At 53.4% G+C, this 19,587-nt stretch overlaps 1 protein-coding gene across 4 annotated transcripts in view; it reads right to left on the bottom strand.

The window, feature by feature from the left end:
• The window catches only part of CRHR2 (corticotropin releasing hormone receptor 2), a 48,035-nt gene extending 28,865 nt beyond the window's left edge, over window positions 1-19,170 (bottom strand). The window contains exons 1-3 of one of the 4 annotated variants that reach the window (XM_054559345.1): window positions 19,081-19,170; window positions 8,438-8,531; window positions 1,163-1,288 (exon numbers count right to left, since the gene is read on the bottom strand). In XM_054559345.1, coding sequence (XP_054415320.1) covers window positions 1,163-1,288; window positions 8,438-8,531; window positions 19,081-19,170 — 310 coding nt within the window. Of the gene's footprint in view, window positions 1-1,162; window positions 1,289-1,425; window positions 1,705-5,638; window positions 5,866-7,531; window positions 7,595-8,437; window positions 8,532-19,080 lie in introns of those variants that run through there. The other 3 variants (XM_054559346.1, XM_009242882.3, XM_054559347.1) reach the window with 3 other exon arrangements.
• Between the last annotated feature and the right edge of the window lie 417 nt (window positions 19,171-19,587).

The following is a 19,587-nucleotide window of genomic DNA, read 5'->3' as shown; positions in this document are numbered from 1 at the left end:
GGTGCAGCCAGGAGAGTGCGGCTTGGCATCAGGTGCAGGTACATCTCTCTTGCCTTCTAACCATCTCTCATGGCAAAGCCCTCAGCCTCAGCTTCTGAAAGCTTGTGTGTGTGTGTGTGTGTGTGTGTGTGTGTGTGTATGGGTGGTGGAGGTGGAGCTGGGCCACAGCTCAGACTCAGCGTGCTTGACAACTGGGGTCCGGCTGGAGATGTGAGGGGGGGTTCTAGGTGGGGCAGTGATTGCTGCCCCCACAGCCTCCCGCAGACCACACACCTGGCTCCCTTCCCATGTTCCACAGGGCACAGACAGGCACCTACACACACACGCACACACCTAGAATCCACACTGAACGACCCCACCTGGAGGCTGTGTAACTCCAGCAACCTCTACTGCCCTTTTCCCCAGAGCCTCAAGCCAGTCCATGATTTGCCAGGAGGAAGGCAGGCACAGGTTGTTCTCCTTGAGAGATGGTGTTGGGGTGCTGATTCAGACACCACTCATTATGGGGGCGCAGGAATAATGCTGCCCACAGCCCCTGACTCAGCCCAGCAGGTCAGTCCTGGGACCTCGGATTAGGGAAGATGCAACACCCCGCACCCTCTGGCTTGGCAGAACCTACGCCTGCATGTCCTCCCCTCAAAACATGCGCTCGCCCCAGCCCTCCTGCCTCCTACCCTCCTCCTCTCCTCTCTGGTAGTAGGGTCTGGTCACTGCACTCACTCTGGGGGATTTGGGACTTAGCATATCCGCCCTCTTGGGATAGGTCCCCCTCCTGGGCAGGGGAAGCATTGTCTAAACAATGAAGCCCTAATGGGGAACTTCAGGCAAGGGAAACCTACAATGAGGGAAGGAGGTTTACTCTCAAAGAGGAGGAAGTATTTCCTTCTCCCCTTTTTGGGCTGTCACCGCATGGAGCACGGGAATTGTGGGCAAATCACTGGCTTACTGAGATTAGACGCTGTATTGGGGGTAGAAGCAGAAGGACTGGGGGTAGAAGCAGAAGGCGCGCCCCCAACATTGTAAGGGGTCCTTAACGCCAGCGGTCTGCGGTACCGCGGCCCTCAGCAGCTTTGTGCCGCTGGGTCCGGAATCCTCTTTACTCCCTAAACCGCCTTCCCAGGAGGCCGGTGTAGAGCAGGCAGCGAGGGCCGGGGGCACTCACGGGTCGTGTTGTACTTGACGCCGTTGAAGTACTCGGGGCACGGCCTCTCCACGAGGGCTCCGGCAGCGCTGCGGGGCCAGCACGTTCCGATCTGGTCCAAGGTCGTGTTGCAGTAGGAGTAGGGACCTGGCAGCGGGAGAGAGCGCAGTAGGGCTCAGAGGGGCCCGCAGGGACGCGGGGCTCTCGGAGCGCGGGGTCAGGGGTGCACCCAGCGCGCGAGAGAAGGAGCCTGCGCAGCCTCCGACCGCTCGCCTCCCGCCTACCCTCGGGGTCCAGGGGTGGCCCCCAGCCGTCCAAGAGCAGCTCTTCAGCCAGCGCCAGGCTGCAGTTGGCCTCCAGCAGGCTGTGGAGCAGTGCCGCGTCCATCGCGCCCCGCAGCCGCGTGCGGAGAGGGAGTGGCAGTGCGCGCCCGGCGTGGCTGCGAGGGAGTGGACGCGAGAGTGAGCGGCCAAGAGGGCGCGGGGTCCTGGCCCCTGCCAGCCCAGCCCCAATCTCCCGGGCAGCCTCTGGGCGCCACCTCCGGTCGCCCAGAGCTGTCAAGTGGGGACCTTCCCGGAGAGGAGCCGGCGAGCGCACGGAGATGCGGGTACAGCCGCTCCGCCGCGGCCAATGGCTGTGCCGGGGGGCGGGGCCGGGCGGCTCCTCTCGGAGGGGCTCAGTCTCCAGCCCCCGGGCCCTCCACCCTGCCCAGAGTACGGCTTCTCAGTTCGCAGCTCTCTTCCAGTCGCGGCGTCCAGAGGAGGGCGGTGGGCTGGAGAGCGTGGGCCTGGGGTGACGGAATGCCCTGTGGGGGGATCTCAGGCCCCCGAGCTGCAGGGGGCAGCAAAGCACGCCCACCTGCCCGCCTGCCCGAAGAGAACACCGCAGCTCTGCTAACCGAGGGACAGCCGCGACCCAAAGTTCGGCAGCTGTCCGCCTGAGCTTCCCCTCCCTGAGCGAGGACACTGGAGGGAGGCAGGGACGGAGAGCCCATGGGCAGATCTGCATCCTCCAAAAGCCTCCATAGGCTCTGGGAAGGAAATGTATTGAGGAGGCTTGGAGGGAAGCAGGGAGACACCCAGGAGTCTAATGAGATCAAGTGGCCTGAGTGGGTTGAAGACCTTGGATCAGGCCGTGAAAGCTGGAATGGAGAGAGATTTCGGAGGGGCAGCCAGACCTGGTGAGGAGGAACTGGAGTGGGTGGCTGGTTTTAAGCAGGAGCCCGGAGGCAGGGATAATATCAGGTCTCCTGCTTGAGTGACTGGGTGGCCATTTAATCAGATGGAGTAAGTCTAGGGGAGAAATTGGCTGAAATTATCTGGAAGGCTTTATACACCTAGTTGTTAGTGCCTTGGGCACCAGAAAGAATAAAGGAAGAAGTGAGAATGTGTCTCTCTTCCTCGAGGCTTGGGCAGGGCCTCACCTGACCCTGGTTTCCACACCAGTAGCGGGGCAGGGGCGGGGAGAATCAGGCCCCACAGCAGGTGTGGAGGAGCTGGAAACCTTCCCAGAGAACTTGCCCAGGCCCCCCACCCCACCCTGGCCCAGAATGCCTCCTTGGTGATCTGCTGTGGCTGCACCCTCAGAGTGCCCAGGGCGGGCCTGCTGTGTCTGCCAGCTGAGTGGGGCATCAGGCTCAGGAAGCAGGGCCTGGGGTAAGGCATGCTTCCACTCAGGCTGCATTTTGGTCCAGCCTCTGACTCTGCTCTCCCTGCCATGGTACCCCAGGCAGGATGCTTGCCCTCTCTTCTGGGGCTTTCTCCATCATTGAAATCTTCCCCGAGGCCCCTCTCCTCTCTGAGACTCTCTCGTTCTGAGTTATGAGATGGAGAGTCTGGGGAAGACATACATGTGTGTTGTGTGTTGTTTGTTTCTATCTTTAGAGGGCAAGAAGAGCTGGAACCTAGTCTCAGAAACCAGTCCTGTTCCCCTGCCATCCTCCACATAAACCTAAGCTGCTAGGAAAGGCTAAAACCACCATGAACTAGCACCATGCCCTGGGTAGAGAGAGGCGAAGCAGCAGGCAGGCTGCTTTTGTGTGCTCTGCTCTCACCAGCCTCCATATTAATGGTGCTGTCACTGCCCAGGCAGAGTGAGTGAGACCACACTAAGACCAGGGCTGAGCCCTGGAATCTCTCCAGGGCCTGCTGACTGGCAGGTACAAGGTGTTGAGCAGCCAGCCAGGTCTATCCTCTGCCTCCTCTGCCTCCTGAATGGACAGTGAGAGCCCAGGCTCAGCTCTGGGCAGCTGCAGAGGTAGAGGTTCCTTGGTCTTCATATTATCCAGTGCCAGGAGCAGGGCAGGACCTAGGCAGAGTCCTACCCTCTGTTCCTAGACCCTGTTACCCAGGGTCCCACACGGGCCAGAGTGTGGCTAGCAGGTCAGCCCATGTATTCACAGGGAAATAGTGTCCCTCATATACAAGGGATAGCCCTTTACACAGCACAGTGCAGCACGGAGGAAGGGAGAAATCCTAAGCCAAGCTTAAGTTATTATCCTTGTTCGTTACTGGAGCCACCACCTAGGTGGTGCCTAAAGCACCTATAGATGCAGCTATGTCAAGAGGTGGTGTGCTCCCAATGACCAGAGGCCAGGGACTTCTCATCTCATGCAGATTTCTGCAGAATGGAGGGTTGGCCTAGGTGAACTGGGTCGCTCTTAACTGGAAGGGCTCACATACCAAAGACTCTTCTGGGAAGTGACCATTTCAGTGGCAGAGTCAAATGCTGTTCTGCATCCTGAATGAGCAGTTGGGGTCTCAGCACAGACCCACAGACCCACAGACCCAAGGTCCCCTGGATGTGGGGCCATTTCTTTATGGATCTTATTATTATAGGCACAGTTGTCATTCTAGATGTGACAGAGGGAAAACTAGAAAAGGTAGCAGTTTGGGAACAAATTGATTTTACAGCTCACTTTAGTGTCTGCGAATAGGTAAATGAGGAAGAAATTGGGAAGAGCCCCAAAATTCCCTCAATTTTACTAAATCCAAGTACAAACAAACAAAGACGGGGGCATTTTTGCTAACTAAAGAAGCAGAGGTAGATTAGAGGTTTTGGGATAGTGATGGGTTCCCAGGGATGCAGGCCAGCCCCATCCCAGCTAGAGGCCAGGAATTAGGGGATAAGTATTTGGAACAGTTTGTGTGTCCCCAGGCTGCTGGGGACAGGTTGGCAAATAGGTTCAGGGAAGTGTAACAGGTACTTTGGAAGACCCCTGTGTACCATGAGCAGCAGAGTAAGGCAGGTGCCTCTGGTGCCCTGCATGCCATCCCATGGCCCACCTCTGATGTCAGCTGCAGCAGAAGTGGACAGTTCCAGGCCAGCTCAGACACACTTGCAAAGCCTAATACATGGCATCAAACAGGCATATAGGCATAACAGAATCACACACAGAGCCACAGTTATGCATCTTCACCATACACACACATTCTCTCTCGCATTCATCCCCTACCACTCAAATGTCAGCTGGAAAACAGGATTTAAAGGGACAGGATGCATCTTTGCTTCTCTAAGGGACTGTCCTTGGTTAGACTACATAGACAGGGAGTCTATTCAGGCACAGCTGGAATAGTCGTGGTGTTTCCTGGGAATTACGATGGGGTTGCTAAGGGCACAGAGGTTCCAGAGGGGCCTGAAGGTGCTGCACTCTTGCCCTGTAGCACTGGAGACAGGGGTCCCGGGCCAGGCACCCCCTCCTCACCCTATCCTACTCCACTGCGGGACGGAGGAAGTGGCCTGGTGTCTTCATGTCAAACCATGGGACTAAGCTGTGGGGACAGAAAGGACCCTCAGTGACATCCAATCCCACATTCTTGTTTTACAGATGGACAATAGGATTCCCAGACAAGGAAAAGAGGTTTCCCTCCCTTACTTCTCCCAGGCCATCCTCATCTCTGCAGCAGCCCAAATGGGCTCCCTGTCTCTTCATGGCAGATAAAACAATGTTTTATAATTATGATCCTGTCACTCTTCCTCATAGGAGTGCCACCAACCCGTTGCCCTTGAGATGGAGACCACCTCTTTGGTATTGCAAAGAAGGTCCTTTGTGATCATCTATCCCTCATCCTCACCCTCCTGCTCCATTCAAAAGGCCCTCCAGAACAATGTATTATTCCTGGGAACCATCTTTGGTATTGCAAAGAAGGTTCTTCATGATCGTCGTCTCCCATCCTCACCCTCCTGCTTCATTTGAAAGGCCCTCCAGAACAATGTGTCACTACCAGGAACCATTTGCTATCTCTGTTCCTTGTTTGTATTTCTGCACTGGAAATGGCCTTACAGCTCCACACTCATCCTTCAGACATGCAGCTTCTTGGTGACCCCATCTGCTGGGTGCTGGCCTATGTCACATCCAGGTTGCTTTTTATTCATTGTCTCATCTACCAGCCCATGCCTCCCCAAGGGCAGGGCTGGTCCTGTTCACTAACCCATCCCCAGCACCCATTGGAATGCTCTAGACTTCAGCCTAGTGAGTCACTAAGAAAGAACAGATACCTTGGCAGAAGAGCTGAGGAAAGCCCAGGTCCCTGTCTTCAGGCCAAGGCTCTCTTCCCATTTGACCAACCCTGGTGTATGTGTGTGTGTTGCATTGAGGAATTATTTCAAGGTATCTTTGAATCCATTCGGATTCTTGGCCTGGTGTGGTGGCTCACACCTGTAATCTCAGCACTTGGGGAAGCCAAGGCAGGCAGATTGCTTGAGCACAGGAATTCAAGACCAGCCTACAAAAAATAATAAAAAATAAATAAATAGTCCATTTGGATTTTTATATCATCTATGGATAGGATAAATAATATGCCTCATAATATATGCCCTAATATTTTTCAAATATATGTAGCTGCCTCTGTGATGAATAAAATAGAAATAATCTATTTAAAGCCTGCCTGAAGTCATAATTGTTCTGTGATTATGCATGTGTTTCCTTTTTCAGGGGCATACAATTGAATTGATCATAGATTCATAACCCTTTGTCATTATTAGCCTGTGCATTAGCCCATGCATGGCTTAACTTTATTTTTTAGTCTTTATTTTATTTAGTCTTTTTATTGTATGTAGTAGACAATATAATAAGCCTACCACCCAACTGGAAACTACATCATTACCAGTCACTTATCTATTTATTTCTATTTTCCTTCCCCAGAGGGAACATTCCCTTGACTATTGCATTTGTCATTCTCTGGCTCATATTTTTTTTCAGTTTTCTCACAGGTGTGTACATCTAAAAGATACAGTGTTTGGTTTTACTTGGTTTTGAACTCTGTGTTAGTCGTGATGCATTTCCTCAAGCAGTGGACACTGAAGAGAAGGTCATTATCAATTTGGGGACTTGAGAAATGATTCCTGAAGCTCGAGAGGCTCCCTAGCAGCCTCTACATCCACCATCCGGTCATGGTTCATGCTGGGTGATGCATCCCTAGAGTGGCTGCTAGGCAGCGTCACCAGCTATGCGGTGGTTGAATATTTAATGACATGGGGAAATGTTCACTCTGAGTTATAAGAGGAAAAAGCAGGTGACAAAACTATGGACACACTATTATCCCATTTAAAAAAAAAGAAAAAGAAAATGAAAAAAAACAATTGAACATGAGGCTCTATGGATGCATAAATTCTTGAGGGATATGAGGCATTATAAAAATTCCTGGGTTGTGGGAGAACGAGTACTTATTGTCTTCTCCTTTGAGTTAAATTTTTTTGTGCCCAACTGTATAGAAATCATGTGGATCCCTTTTGCAAATGGATGAATGCTGTTAGAAGCTGAACAGGCAAGGCTGTATGTTTGGAGAAGCTGGGACCCTATCCACTGCACTCAGAGCGGGGAACATCCGCCAAGGGAGACAGGGAAGGGTCTGTGCCACCTGCTGGAGGGAGGGCAGAGGAAGGCAGGGGGAAGGCTGTGGGTCTGCTGACAAACCCACGCTGCCTCTGAGGGTGAGGGAAGGTTGGGCTTTCCTGAAGGGAGGGCCCTCCGTTTCCTGTCTGATGCTGGCATGGCCTGTGCTGGGTGTCCCTGTGGGCTCTGATTCAGCCTTCACTGTGAGCGTCCGAGGTGGACTTAGATCCATTGCTAAATAGATGAGGAAACTAGCTTCAGATGGTGTCACAGGCTGGACTGTGTTGCTCCAAAATTCGTATGTTGAAGTCCTAACTCCCAATACCTCAGAATGTGGCCTTGTTTGGATTTAGGGTCTTCGACGAGGTGATTAAAGTAAAGTAAGGTAAGTGGGCTTTAATCCGATAGGACTGGTGTTCTTAGAAGAAGAAGAGATTGGGACACAGACATGCAGAGGAAAGACCATATGAAGACATAGGGAGAAGATGGCCATCTGCAAGCCAAGTGGGGAGACCTCAGGAGGAACCAACCCTGCCCACAGCTTGATCTTGGCCTACCAGCCTCCAGAATGGTGAGGAAATCAGCTTCTGCTCAAGCCCCTAGTCTGCGGTGCTTTGTTCCAGTGGCCCCAGGACACTAACACAGATGGGTTAGGTGAGTTTCCAGGGGCTGGGCAAGGCCGCTGGGTGGAAGAGCTAGGATCCAGACTTGGGTCTACCTGATCCCAACACCTGAGCTCTTGACTGCCCCAGTGGAAGGAGAACAGGCAGAAAGACTTTCTCTTTGACGCCTGGCTCAGGCAGTGCCTGGAGGCTGGGTCTGGGTGCTGGCCAGCACCCTTGTCTCCTTGTGCCCTGGCAGTGGCCCCAGGCCCAAGCGAGGGTCACCCCCACTCCCATCCTGTGGATGCAGACCTGGGAAGGCCAGGATACAGGGTGGGACACTGGAGACATCTCTCTGGAATCCAGCAGAATTCATGGCTCTGTGCAGCTCTGCAGTGGCTGGCCCTGACCCTGTGAATCAGCCACTGGAAACCTCTGAGGGGCCAGAACTCAGGGCCGGGCTGCTGCTTTGCAAGTCCTTACCAGGAAGTCACACCTGTAGCCACGGCAACCAGAGAATGTTTAGCACCTTCTGCCAGTTTGCCCGGAGTTGGAAAGCTGAGGGGTCATCCCCTTCTTGGACTCCTGAATGCCAGCCCAGCTGACTTCCATCATGGGAGCTGGGAATGGGGAGTGGCTTCCCAGCCAAGCCCTTCATTATCAGTGGCAAGCCTGAGCCTAGAATGGGGCAGGGGCCTGCCTAAGGGCCCCCAGCAAGGCAGAAATCAAACCAGGACTGGAAACCAGCACCCCACCCACCACACTGCTGAGCCTGGGCTGGCCCAGGGAAAGCCTCTTCCTCCCCCAGGGCCCACCCACATCTCCAGGGGCTGCTGCAGGGTGGTGGCAGAGGGTACCTACCTGAGAGGTTGGTGAGGGTCATGATGATGTGGCAGTACTGCTCCAGAAGTGCCCACAGGGGCTGGTCTTTGGGCACCTGGCTCTGCCCGGCTGCCTAGGGGACAGCAGGGATGAGGGTCAAAGATCAGGCCCAGGCTAGCCATTGACAGCGACTGTCTGCCCCCATCCTATCCTATCACTCATCCCTTACTCGTCTTAGTACAGAGAGGGAGAAAAAGGAGGGAGATGCCCATGGCCACATGGAGCAGCAGCAGTCTGGCCTGGGCTGGACCCAAGAAAGGCCTCAGAAGTGGCCCAGTGCAGTATTGCCTCCTAGGCAGGGGTCTGCTCTGTCTATCCCTCAGCCCCCAAGGCTGTCTCCTCCTCAGGCTGGGATGTGTCCCTGTGATGGGGCTCGTGTCCTTCTGTCAGCAAAGCCAGGTGGGGGGTGGGTTCCATTAGTTGTTCATTCAACCAACAAATATTTGCAGAACACCTACTGTGTGTCAGACCCTGGCTGGGGGACCTGATGGGTGTCCTTCAGGTAGTCCCAGGCCAGGTAGGGATCCTCTAGACTTAGAAAGTGCAGAAGGAAGAGGAGGCAAATGCATGATTTAACTTTGTTTCCCTGTCACACAGGTAAGCAGGCACTTGCAACGAAGAGCATTAGGTTAATACATGAGAGAGGTGCCTAACCTGGATTCAGGAAGACAGGGAAGGCTTACTGGGAGAGGTAGCATTTTGGGGCAACCAGAAAGATGAGTAGGGACAAAAGAAGGGACCATAGGGCCAGCTTAGGCACTCACTAGGGAAGAGATGTGATTGTTGCAATAATGGCAATTCCATTCAAAAGATAGAAAAGCACCCAGTATCCCATCTCCTAAAAAATCATCAGAGTGGGTGCTGGATGTGCATGGATAAAGTAGATGTGGGCATGTGCACCCGTGAAGGGACCATCTTCTGGTGGGAAAGATGGATAGGATGTACAGCTTTACTGCATGTATGATTTACTGAGGAGGGCAGGGGTAGCATCACAGAAGAGGTCATGCTAATGTGGGTTTTGAAGGATGAGTAGGAGCTTGCCAAGCTGATCAGGCCAGGAAGGGCATTCTAGGTAGAGAGCACAGCATGTGCAAAGGCAGAGAGGCTGGAAAATGCATGGTGTATGACTGAATGAGAGCAATGCACTCTAAATTCTAACCCTTGGCCCCATTCCTCCTAAGACAATTCCTTTTCTTGCTCTATGGTCAGCGTGTGTGTGTGAGTACATGCACACACGTGTGTGACTTTTGTGCCCCTGACATTCCTGATTCTGGGATTCGAGAAGGCACTGCTCCATCAGTGTGCAGCCCCTTCTCTTCCTGCTGCCTGTCAGATGTACTCTTCCTGGCAGCTGGGTCAATGTTTGCCCCAGGAAGTCCCCAGGGGCGAGAGCCCAAAAGCCCTCAAACATCACGTTCTCCACATTGTGCTCAGTCCATTTCCTGTGTTGGGACTGGAAGCTGCATGCTCAGCCTCACTACATCAGCCTGGAGCTTCTAATGAATGATCCCAACTGCTCAGACAGGAGAGTGCTGCCCCCTGCACCCCTCCCAGAAGCCTAGGGTGAGGCAGACACCACTTAGAGGCATTCACTGCACCCGTGTTCTGCCAAACTCTCACCCCACGAGGTACAGAGGGAAATTCAGGGGAGCAGGTGTGTGTGTTGTGTGTGTGTCTCGGCACTGTGGGGGCCTCCTGAGCTGTCAGCCAGGAGTTCTGGCCTCTTGGCCTGCAGGACAAACACTGGGGGCCGTGGTCTTGCTGTCCACATATCAAGGGAGCTGCTGAGAGTTCCTCAGCTCCAGCTTCTCGGGCATCAGGAAGAGCTTGCTGACCCAGTGAGCCACTGCCAGGGGTTGAGGGGCTGGGGAGGGGTGGGAACACTCCAGACACTGAGACCTTCCAGGAAGAATTCTCAGGCCCTACTTTTGGCTGGGTCTGGGGTGACTGAGGGCTCTAGGTCTGACCCATCATCCTCTTTATGGCCCCCATCACCCTTGTTTGAGAAGCAGCTAGTAATGCCTTCCGTGGGAGGGTTCCCAGTGAATCCCAGCCTCTGGAGGTCAGAGTACGGGCAACCCAGAGGCATGCAGTGTTCACGGTGCGCCCTTAGGCAGACACAGCCATTCCATCTCAGATGTTAGTGCCTTCTCTCAAAGCCCCTGAGCTGTGACATTTGTAGCCCCATCACTGAGGTGATCTCCTGTTTGACTTTACCGGGGGTTCTGACACCTGCTTTGAACCCATGATGGGGTCAGGGCATCCTCCCCCAGGACTCAGGCAATGTGGGATGGTCCTTGCCTTGGATTCTGTGGTCTCAGGCTGTGGCCATCTTCTGGCTGAGCAAGCATTTTGTGAGGAGTGGGCACAGGGTTACCATACTCTGCAATTACTGCTTGGCTCTTTGGGTCTGGGCAAAATTTGGGACAGGCATATCAGAAGTAATTTTTGGAATAACCCCAGATCCCGGCTTCATCTCCTATAACTTCTCTGCTGGCCCCAAAAGCTGGCACAGCCAAAGGTACTCATTCTCTTCAAGGGGCTTGTTTGGGTGGATTTGACTCAGTCCGAAGTCGTAATCTACCATGCAGGTGTCAATTTTGGGCAGAGCCCCTGGTGGTGGTGGTGATGGGTAGGCAGGGAGGAGGAGGAAAGAGAGGCTGCTGTCCTCAGAAAACACATGGTCCAGGAAAGTCAGGGACAGACACATCTTGGATAATCCCATTCCAAGGACTTGAGAAGAGCTGTCAGAGTGGGTAGAGTGCACACATCCTTGTGTGCAGAGTTCTGGGGATGCTGGGCTTAGCTGTGTGGTCTTGGCAAGCCACTTAAGTTCTCTGAGGCTTGATCTCCTCATCTTTAAAATGGAGATAATACAAATCCCATAGGATTTGTATGCATTCAACAAATTACTGTAGGTCAAGAGCCTGGCACGTAGAACGCACATGCTGAATGGTGACTCTTGGCAAGGACTTTAGGAGGGGGCTAGTTAGAGAGCTCAGTGATGGGAGGTCAAGTCCCCTCGTTGGGACTCCCAAGGCCCAGCTCAAGCTCTTCCTGCCCAGAAAAGCTTCCCGGAAACCCTGAGCCCTCCTTCCCCAGCTCTCCAGTCAGTGTGGGACTCTGTTTGCCCTCAGCAGCTTTCCCTTGGACAATGGGCCCCCGAAGGCGCAGCCTCCACCTCCCCCACTGAGCTCACCCCTCAGTGGTACTCAGTGAATGCTCATTGAGGAAACCGAAGGCCGTTTGGAGAACTGGACATTGGAGTAGAATCTAAAAGGATGGAAGGACTTGGGCCATAGGTACGGCAGTAAAAGGAGGAGAAAGTGACCCAGGCAGGAGCTGAGAGAGCAAAGCCTCAGAGGCAGGCGAGCCCAGGGCCCACACAGGAAACTGCACCATCTGGTATGGAGGTGCCAAGAGAAGGAGAGGGGAGACAGGCAGGAAGGGGAGGCTTCTTTCATGCGAAGTTAGCACTTACTCTAGCGCTAGACCTGCCTCTAAATGCCCTACAGAAGACAGCAGATTTAATCCTCACAGCAGTCTCTGAGGTAGCTGCAAATAGCCCCATTTCACAGATGAGGCTGCTGAGGCAGCCAGGGAAGTGAAGTCACCCATCAAAGTTTCCACTTCAGGTAAGGGGCAGAGGCAGGATTCAAGCCCAGTCAATTGGTAGGTTATGGCTTGGTCAGGTACCCATGGGAAGAGCTGATCCTGGGTGAGGAAGTGAAGACCTGTGGGTCACGGATACTGAGAGGACCCCAGCCCCAGACGGGGTGGCTGTGGGGCTCAGGAGCCTGCTCAAGTGAGAAGCCCCTTTCTTGCCACAGACGAGCAGGGGCCTTGGAGGCAGAGATCTGGGTCACGGGAGGCAGACCCAGTCAGTGGGCAGGACCTTGCACAAGAGAGATGAGGAATTATAAATATTAGGTCTTAGCCCCCGGTTCCTGACACAGAGTCCCTAAAACCTTTGGAATTTCCTGGGTGACAGGAGTGTCATTTGTTCTAATGAGGTGACTCCTGGTGGGCTCCCAAATGGAGCTGGTTACCAGAGAAACCAAGCCATAGTTAGAAGGTTGGAGCTTTCAGCACCTTCCTACACCTTGGGGAAGGGAGAGGGGCTGGAGATTGGGTTAATATGCCTCTGTAATGGAGCCTCCATGAAACCCCTCAAAGGTGGGATTGGGGGCTTCTGGTTGGTGACCACCTGGTGGTGCTGGGAGGGTGGCATCCAGTGAGGGCACGGTGCTCTGCGCCCTCCCCACAGCTTGGCCTGTGTGCCTCTCCAGGCACACAGCTGTTCAGCTATATCCTTTGTGATAGACTTTAAAACAAACCTGTAAATAGAAATGTTTCCTTGAGTTTTGCAAAATGTTATAGCACATTATTGAACCCAAAGAGAGGGTCATGGGAACTCTTGATTTATATAGCCTGTCCGTCGGGAGAATGAGAAGTCCTGTCTTGTGATTGGCATCTGAATTGGGGGCAGTCTTGTGGGACTGAGCCTTTACCTGTGGGGGCTGATGCCAACTCCAGGAAGATAGCATCAGAATTGAATTGAATTGAATTGGAGGACACCCAGTTGGGGTCCCCAGAGAAGTGGAGAATTTCTTGGGGCAGAAAATCCACACTTTTGGTGTCAGAGGTGTGTAAGAGTGTAGAAAAGAAATAGACTGTTTTCCTGTTTCCATTTTTCTCTCTTCTGAGGGGAACATCTTGGACATCTGTGCTGATTAGCTCTTGGCTGTTCTAGGGCAGAGAGCTCCCCACCATCCACACCCCCAGCCCATGAGACTGACTGTAGGCTGTGGGAGCCTAGGGTCCACATCTGTGTCCCCAATCCCTAGTTCAGAGCCTGGCACATAGCAGGTGCTCAATAAATGTTTGTCGACTGACTGACTGCTTGGATGGATTAATGAAACCATGGCCCCCTCAGCCAGGTAGAGCTACATCCCCACCCCTAATTCTGGGAGCCTAGGTTCTGGGCTTTTCCTGCTTGTTATATTTCCTTCTCTCTGAACTTTGCTCTGAGCCTAGCCTGTGTGAGGGCCCAGGTCCTGGTTCCCACCTCTCAGTGCCTGGCATGGGAGGCCCTCACCTTAGAAGAGGCAAAGGAGAGGCCCTGGCTGGGGAAGGACGCAGGAGTGAGAGCCAAGACTCCAGCTGCTCTTCTTCCACTTTGGGTCCTATCCAAACAGAACCTGTGCCCGGGGCCCAGACAGGCCTCAAAGGTGTCGCCTCCCTGGAGCCTGGGGGTCTGGCCCAGTCTAGTGTTCCCTCCAGGGCCTGGCGACAAAGCTTCTGTCTAAATTTAGCCCGTGGTCTAAGCTGGGGAGATTTACAGGACCACATGTCCTGGGCCCAGGCTGCCAGGGACCGGAGGGGAATGGGGTGAGCTCCCTCCCTGCTTCCTCACTCTGCTTCCCAAGGTCAGAGAAGGACTCAGCTGGGAGGGGCAGGATTCCACCCCATGTTTGCTTTCATTCAGTGGGTTTCATTGAGCCTGAGCTCAGGCCCTGCCCCTTAGGGAACACAGAGTTAGAGGAAGGAGCAAGAGGAGAGGGAAGAGGAGAAGGAGGAGGCTTGGAGGGGAAGACTGGAAAAGAGGGGAAGAGGAGTGCTGAGTAGGAGGAAGAGGAAAGGGAGGAAAGGAGGAAGGAGGAGTGGGGAGGAGAGGGGATGATGAGGAGGAGAGAAGAAGGGGTCAGAAAAGGGAGGGGGAGAATGGGGAGGAGAGAAGGAAGGAAGGGGAGGAAGAGGAGTATGGGGGAAGGAGGTGGAGGAGACTGGGAAGAGAAAGGGGAGGAGGTGGGGGAGGAAGGAAGGATGCAGGAACGAGGAGGAGGGAGAAGAGGGTAGGAAGGTGGACATGAGGAAGGAGGGGGAGGAGGAGGCAGTCAGGCTCTGCACAGACATAGGGGGCAGTAATGGGAGCTGAGACTGGCCGAGGGGAGGGTGAGGGCTGGGGAGTCAGATAGTGGGTCATTGTTTTCTGGTGTGTTCAGGCAGGCTCCTTGGAAGAGGAGACTTTAGATACTCAGTTCTAACTTGTAGGGTGTTGGATGTTGAGTGAGGGCCCCCTGGTCAGCTCCCAGTGGCTTTCTTGTTCCTGAGTCTCTGCTCGGCCAAGTTTGTCTTCCTAGGATGCCCACTCTTCCTTCCCAGTTCCCCTCCAGCTCCCCCCGGGAGGCTTTAGGCCTCTCCTCATTCTGCTGTTCTCTCTTCTCTCTGAACGCCCATGAATCCCTTTCTCCTCAGCCCTGCTTATCTCACCTGTGCGGAGCCCTGGGCCCTGAACACTGACTGGAGTAGGAGGGGGAAGGGGAGGGGAGGGAGAGGTGACTTGGCCCAACACATGGGCAGGAACTGGCCAGCAGGAGGTCCCGTGAAAGGTCACTTGGCCTAAAGCTATCTCCTTAATTATCAACACATCTAATGTCCAGTTTGCATAAAAGTCACATCTCTTCTGATTTGTTTTGGCATCTGTCTGAATGTCCTAAAAATAACTTGACATTAAAATTAAATAACATTAAAATTAAAATTTTATTAAAGGAAAGGAATCTGGAGTCAGGCTGCGGGTTGGATTCCTGGCCCTTGCCCCATACCAGCTGAGCTGCCCTGGGCACATGAGCTCACCTCACTTCCTCATCTGCAAAATGGGGATAGGATGGTTTTAACTCATGGCGTTGATGTGAAGCTAAAAATAGGTGAGGTGCATCAGTGCCCTTGATAGGCCCTGTAGGGCTGCTAAGTAAAATAAAATAAGCTTATTGAATAATCTGTCCCCCATGGGTTTGTAATAACTAAAAATTAGAATTTTGAGAAAGACAAACATTGCATGTTATCACTTATTTGTGGGATTTAAACTTCAAAACAACTGAACTCATGGAGACAGAGAGTAGAAGAATGGTTACCAGAGGCTGGGAAGGGTACTAGGGGATGGGCTAACGGGTACCAAAAAAAAAAAAAAAAATAGAATGAATAAGACGTAGTATTTCATAGTACAATAGGGTGACTGTAGTCAATAATTTAATTGTACATTTAAAAATAACTAAAAGTATAATTGGATTGTCTGTAACACAAAGGATAAATTCTTGAGGGGATGGATACCCCATTTTACATGATGTGATTTTTACACATTGCATGCCTGTGTCAAAAAATCTCATGTACCCCATAAATATATATACCTACTATGTACCCACAAAAATTAAAAATAAAAATTAAGGCCAGGCACAGTGGTTCACACCTGTAATCCCAGCACTTTGGGAGGCCGAGGTGGGTGAATCACAAGGTCAGGAGATCGAGACCATCCTGGCCAACATGGTGAAACCCAATCTCTACTAAAAATACAAAAAAAATTAGCTGGGTGTGGTGGCAGGCGCCTGTAGTCCCAGCTACTCAGGAGGCTGAGGCAGGAGAATCGCTTGAACCCAGGAGGCGGAGGTTGCAGTGAGCCGAGATTGTGCCACTGCACTCCAGCCTGGGCAACAGAGCGAGCTCCATCTCAAAAAAATAAAATAAAATAATTAAAATTAAAATTTAAAAAGTTAGAATTTTGGAAAAAGTGACTGTAGATAAATTGGCTGTAGATAAAATGGTTTAAATTAAATGAAGTGGAATATGACAGCTAAGAAGATAAAGAGTAGTCCCATAATTCTTAAAGTGCTGCAAATTTGAGACTTAGGAGGAATACAAAATTAAGTAGGCATTGCCCTCAGACAGATTTAAAAAAAAACTGAAACACCAACAAAATGGCAAAAACAGAGACTAAATTAGCTAGTGAGGCTAGAAAACGCTCAGAAGGGAGTTAAATTTTTGGGAAAAGTCATTCAATGCGTTAGCTGCTGGCAAATGGCCCTGGAGCCCCGGCTCTGCAGACCCTCAGTGTGTGTGTGTTAGGGGACACTGTGGACTCGGTCTTTGGTGTGAGCCAGACAGGTCAGGGAGGGTCCAGGGACTGCCAGGGACTTCTCTGTGTTCTATTCTCTTTGTTGAGCCTTCTTGGGGCAGATGGGCCCACCAGAAGCCAGGACCTGGGGCAAGAGGTCACAGAGGCACCATCCTGAGACCCTGGGGGGTGTCTCGCTGTCCAAAGCTCCAAGGAGCTGGACTTAGTCAGCAGGGGCTGAGAGGCTCCTGCGATCTTCACAAAGTGGGAGGCAAGTGGCATTGCTGAGCCTCTTTAAACTTGTTTCCTGTCTGTGAATAAGTGACCCCACCTTCCCGGTGTTTGAGTAAGGCGCCTAACACCACTTAACAGCTGCTAGATTACCACCTGCCTCCGGAGCAGCTTCCCGAAGGCCTCCACGGGGAATAGGGAGCACCAGGGTCAAGGCTGGGTGGGTTTCTCCAGGCCCTCAGTGTGCCCAGGGCCAGGGCATCCTCTTCCCTCAAAAGCACCAGCTGGAACCCTTACAATTGCAGATCAGACCAGGCCCCTCCCCTGCTCAGAGAGCTCCCCATGTCCTCAGATCCCACCAGGACCCATACAGCTCTGCAGTCTCCCACATATGTCTTTTCAGGGTTGGGGCCCTGGGGCCTTACCCCCAACCTGCTCCCCTATCCCTTCTCCAACCCTGCTATGCTGCCCACCTCCCACCAGGCTTCCCCATCCTGTCAAGGGCCCTCATACCTACACATGCTTCTTCTGAGCCCATTTGCTGGAACTTGTAAATACAGACTCCTTTCTTTCCTGCCACACCCCCTTCTGGGCTATAAACTCCACAAGAACAGGAACCAGATTAGCGTTCAGACCCTGGATCCTCCCCATGGGCAGTCCTCCTTAAACACTGGATGAATAACTGAGAAGCCTCCAAGGCTGGACTCTCCTGGGCTGCCTTCCCTCCCCACTGCCTGCTCCAGGTTTCACCATCTCAGGACCCAGGAAAAAGTCCCATTGCCATGAAGGCCCCGTGAGAGGAAGGCTGGGCTTTGGAGTCAGAAAGGCCAAGGTTTAAGTGCTCTCCAGCCGCTTACATGCTGAGTGGCTGTGGGTAAGTAACTGGTCTCTATCCCACTCCGGGATCCCCAGGAGAGCTAGGGGCAGGGCCTGGGATGACCTCAAGGGAAGCTGAGACCACAGTGTTGCGCTGAGACCACAGTGTTGCCCTGAGAATCCTAGGGCACCTCTGGAGCAGCCAGCAGAAGCTTCCTCTGTCTAGCTTGGGCAGCTGGCAGCATGGCCCCCAGAGGGACGGGCTGAGGGGCAACCCTTGCCCCAACACTTGGATCTCCTGGAAGGCACCTATCTGGAGAACAAGTGGGAGAGGGCAAGAGACCTCAAAGCCCAAGATGTCTTGGGGGGCAGAGGGGTGGATGGTGAGCCCCCTGCACAACCTTCACCCATCCCAATTGCAGTCTGCAATGTCACTCAAAGGACTCAGCAGGTCTGGGGGCCATCTCCCTATCAGACACTGACCACAGCTCAGCATACTACCTGCCTCCCACCTCTCTCCTCCACCTGGCCAGGCCCCCAGGAAGGCAGGGACCCTCATGTCCTCATGCTGTATCTGTGGCGCCTGGCTCAAAAGCATAGCTGGCATTCACTGCATGCTCACACCACACCAAGCATGATGCTGCTTGCTTTACTTGTGTTACCTAAATGTTCCTCACAACAAGCTTGTTCAGTAAGCACCGTTGTCATCCTCATTTTACTGAGGAGGAAACTGAGGATTTGAGTAACCTGTCCAAGGTCACACATGAAGCAGCAAAGCAGGGATTTGGATTGGTTTTGTAGGCAATTATCTGTTGAATTACCGTTGAATGTATTATCCTCCTTATACATATAGGGACACTACGCCCCAGAAAATGGTCCCCAAAGCTGGTCTGTGGCAGAGTCAGGACAGCGACAGGCCTCTTAGCTTCCACTCTGGCACTACTTCCCAGATTGTGAGGCCTAGGACAGGTCACCCTACCACTCTGAGCCTCAGTTTCCCCATCTGTAAAATGGGGAGAAGGCTGGAGATGGACCACTCCCACCAGCCTCTCCCCCACTTCTTCAGCTCTCTTTTGATGGTCACTCTGTGTCCCTTCTCCCCACCTTCCATCGGCAGCCCCTGACTCTGGACAAAGGCACGGGGTGTGGCTGGATGAAGCTCAGAGTCTCGAGAAACACTTGGAGAGGCTGGTTCTCCCAGAGCCCACTCTGTCCCCATCGCTCATCTGGTACTGGCTGCCTGATTGCAGGCACTGAGAGGAAGGATGGAGACAAGGCAGCAGGGGCAGGAGGCAGCTCTCTGCGGGTCCCTGGGGGTAAGAGTCAGAACTAGGGGTGGGCTGGGGAAAGAAGTCAAGGATCTTGCAGGAGAAATGGAGGGGGGATCATGGGGGTGGGGAGAGAATGGATAGGAGACAGGGAACCTTGGACCCTGAGGTAGTCAAGTTCTGGATGCTAGGATGTCACCCCAGAACCCTCTGCTTATCCACAGGGGTCTCCCAGTCTCATCCTGGCCAGCCTCACAGTTTCATCTTCTCTCCCCCTGCCCCCTCACCCAGGCACGGGATCTCCAATTCATCATCAGACACAAGGATCCCCGATCCAGCCCAGCCACCAGGCCCTGAGACCCCCGCCCCCAGTCATGAGAGCTGGGAGCTCCCTGCACCTGGCGCCCCACCTCACTTACGTATTGGAGCAGCGGTGGGAGGAGGCAGAGCAGGCAGAGGAGGAGGTGTGGGATGTAGAGGAGGCCTGGGGGCCCTGAGGGACCCCTCATGCCAGTAGTGGCTGGGGGTTAGGGGCTGGAGCCTGCTGCCCGGCACAGTGGTCACACCCTGGCCAGCCCCACCCCACCCGGCCCTGGAGGGGAGGCCAAGGTAACGCCTGGGGCACGAGGAGGTATTCTCCACCCACTTCTTCCACAGGGCAGCGGTGACCCCGCCCCACAGCCTACAGCCTCCAGGTTATTTATAGCTTGTCCCGGACAGCTGCTGCTACCCAGCCAGCCAAGGGGCTATGCTCTCCCTCCAGCCTGCAGAGAAGGGGTTAATGCCTTCTATCTGCTGCCAGCATTGCCTGGGGCTGTAGCTCCCCAGGTGGGAGAGAGGAATTGAGAAAGGGAGGAGGGGCCTAGGCTGTGGTCCCTGCTTGAGCACAGGGTTGGGCTGCCCTGGGTCTCAGCTGAGCCAGCACT

Source organism: Pongo abelii, chromosome 6 (assembly GCF_028885655.2).
Source record: "Pongo abelii isolate AG06213 chromosome 6, NHGRI_mPonAbe1-v2.0_pri, whole genome shotgun sequence".
NCBI classification, from domain to species: domain Eukaryota; kingdom Metazoa; phylum Chordata; class Mammalia; order Primates; family Hominidae; genus Pongo; species Pongo abelii.
Note: the sequence above shows the minus strand (reverse complement) of the source record. Positions and strands in the feature narration are given on the sequence as shown.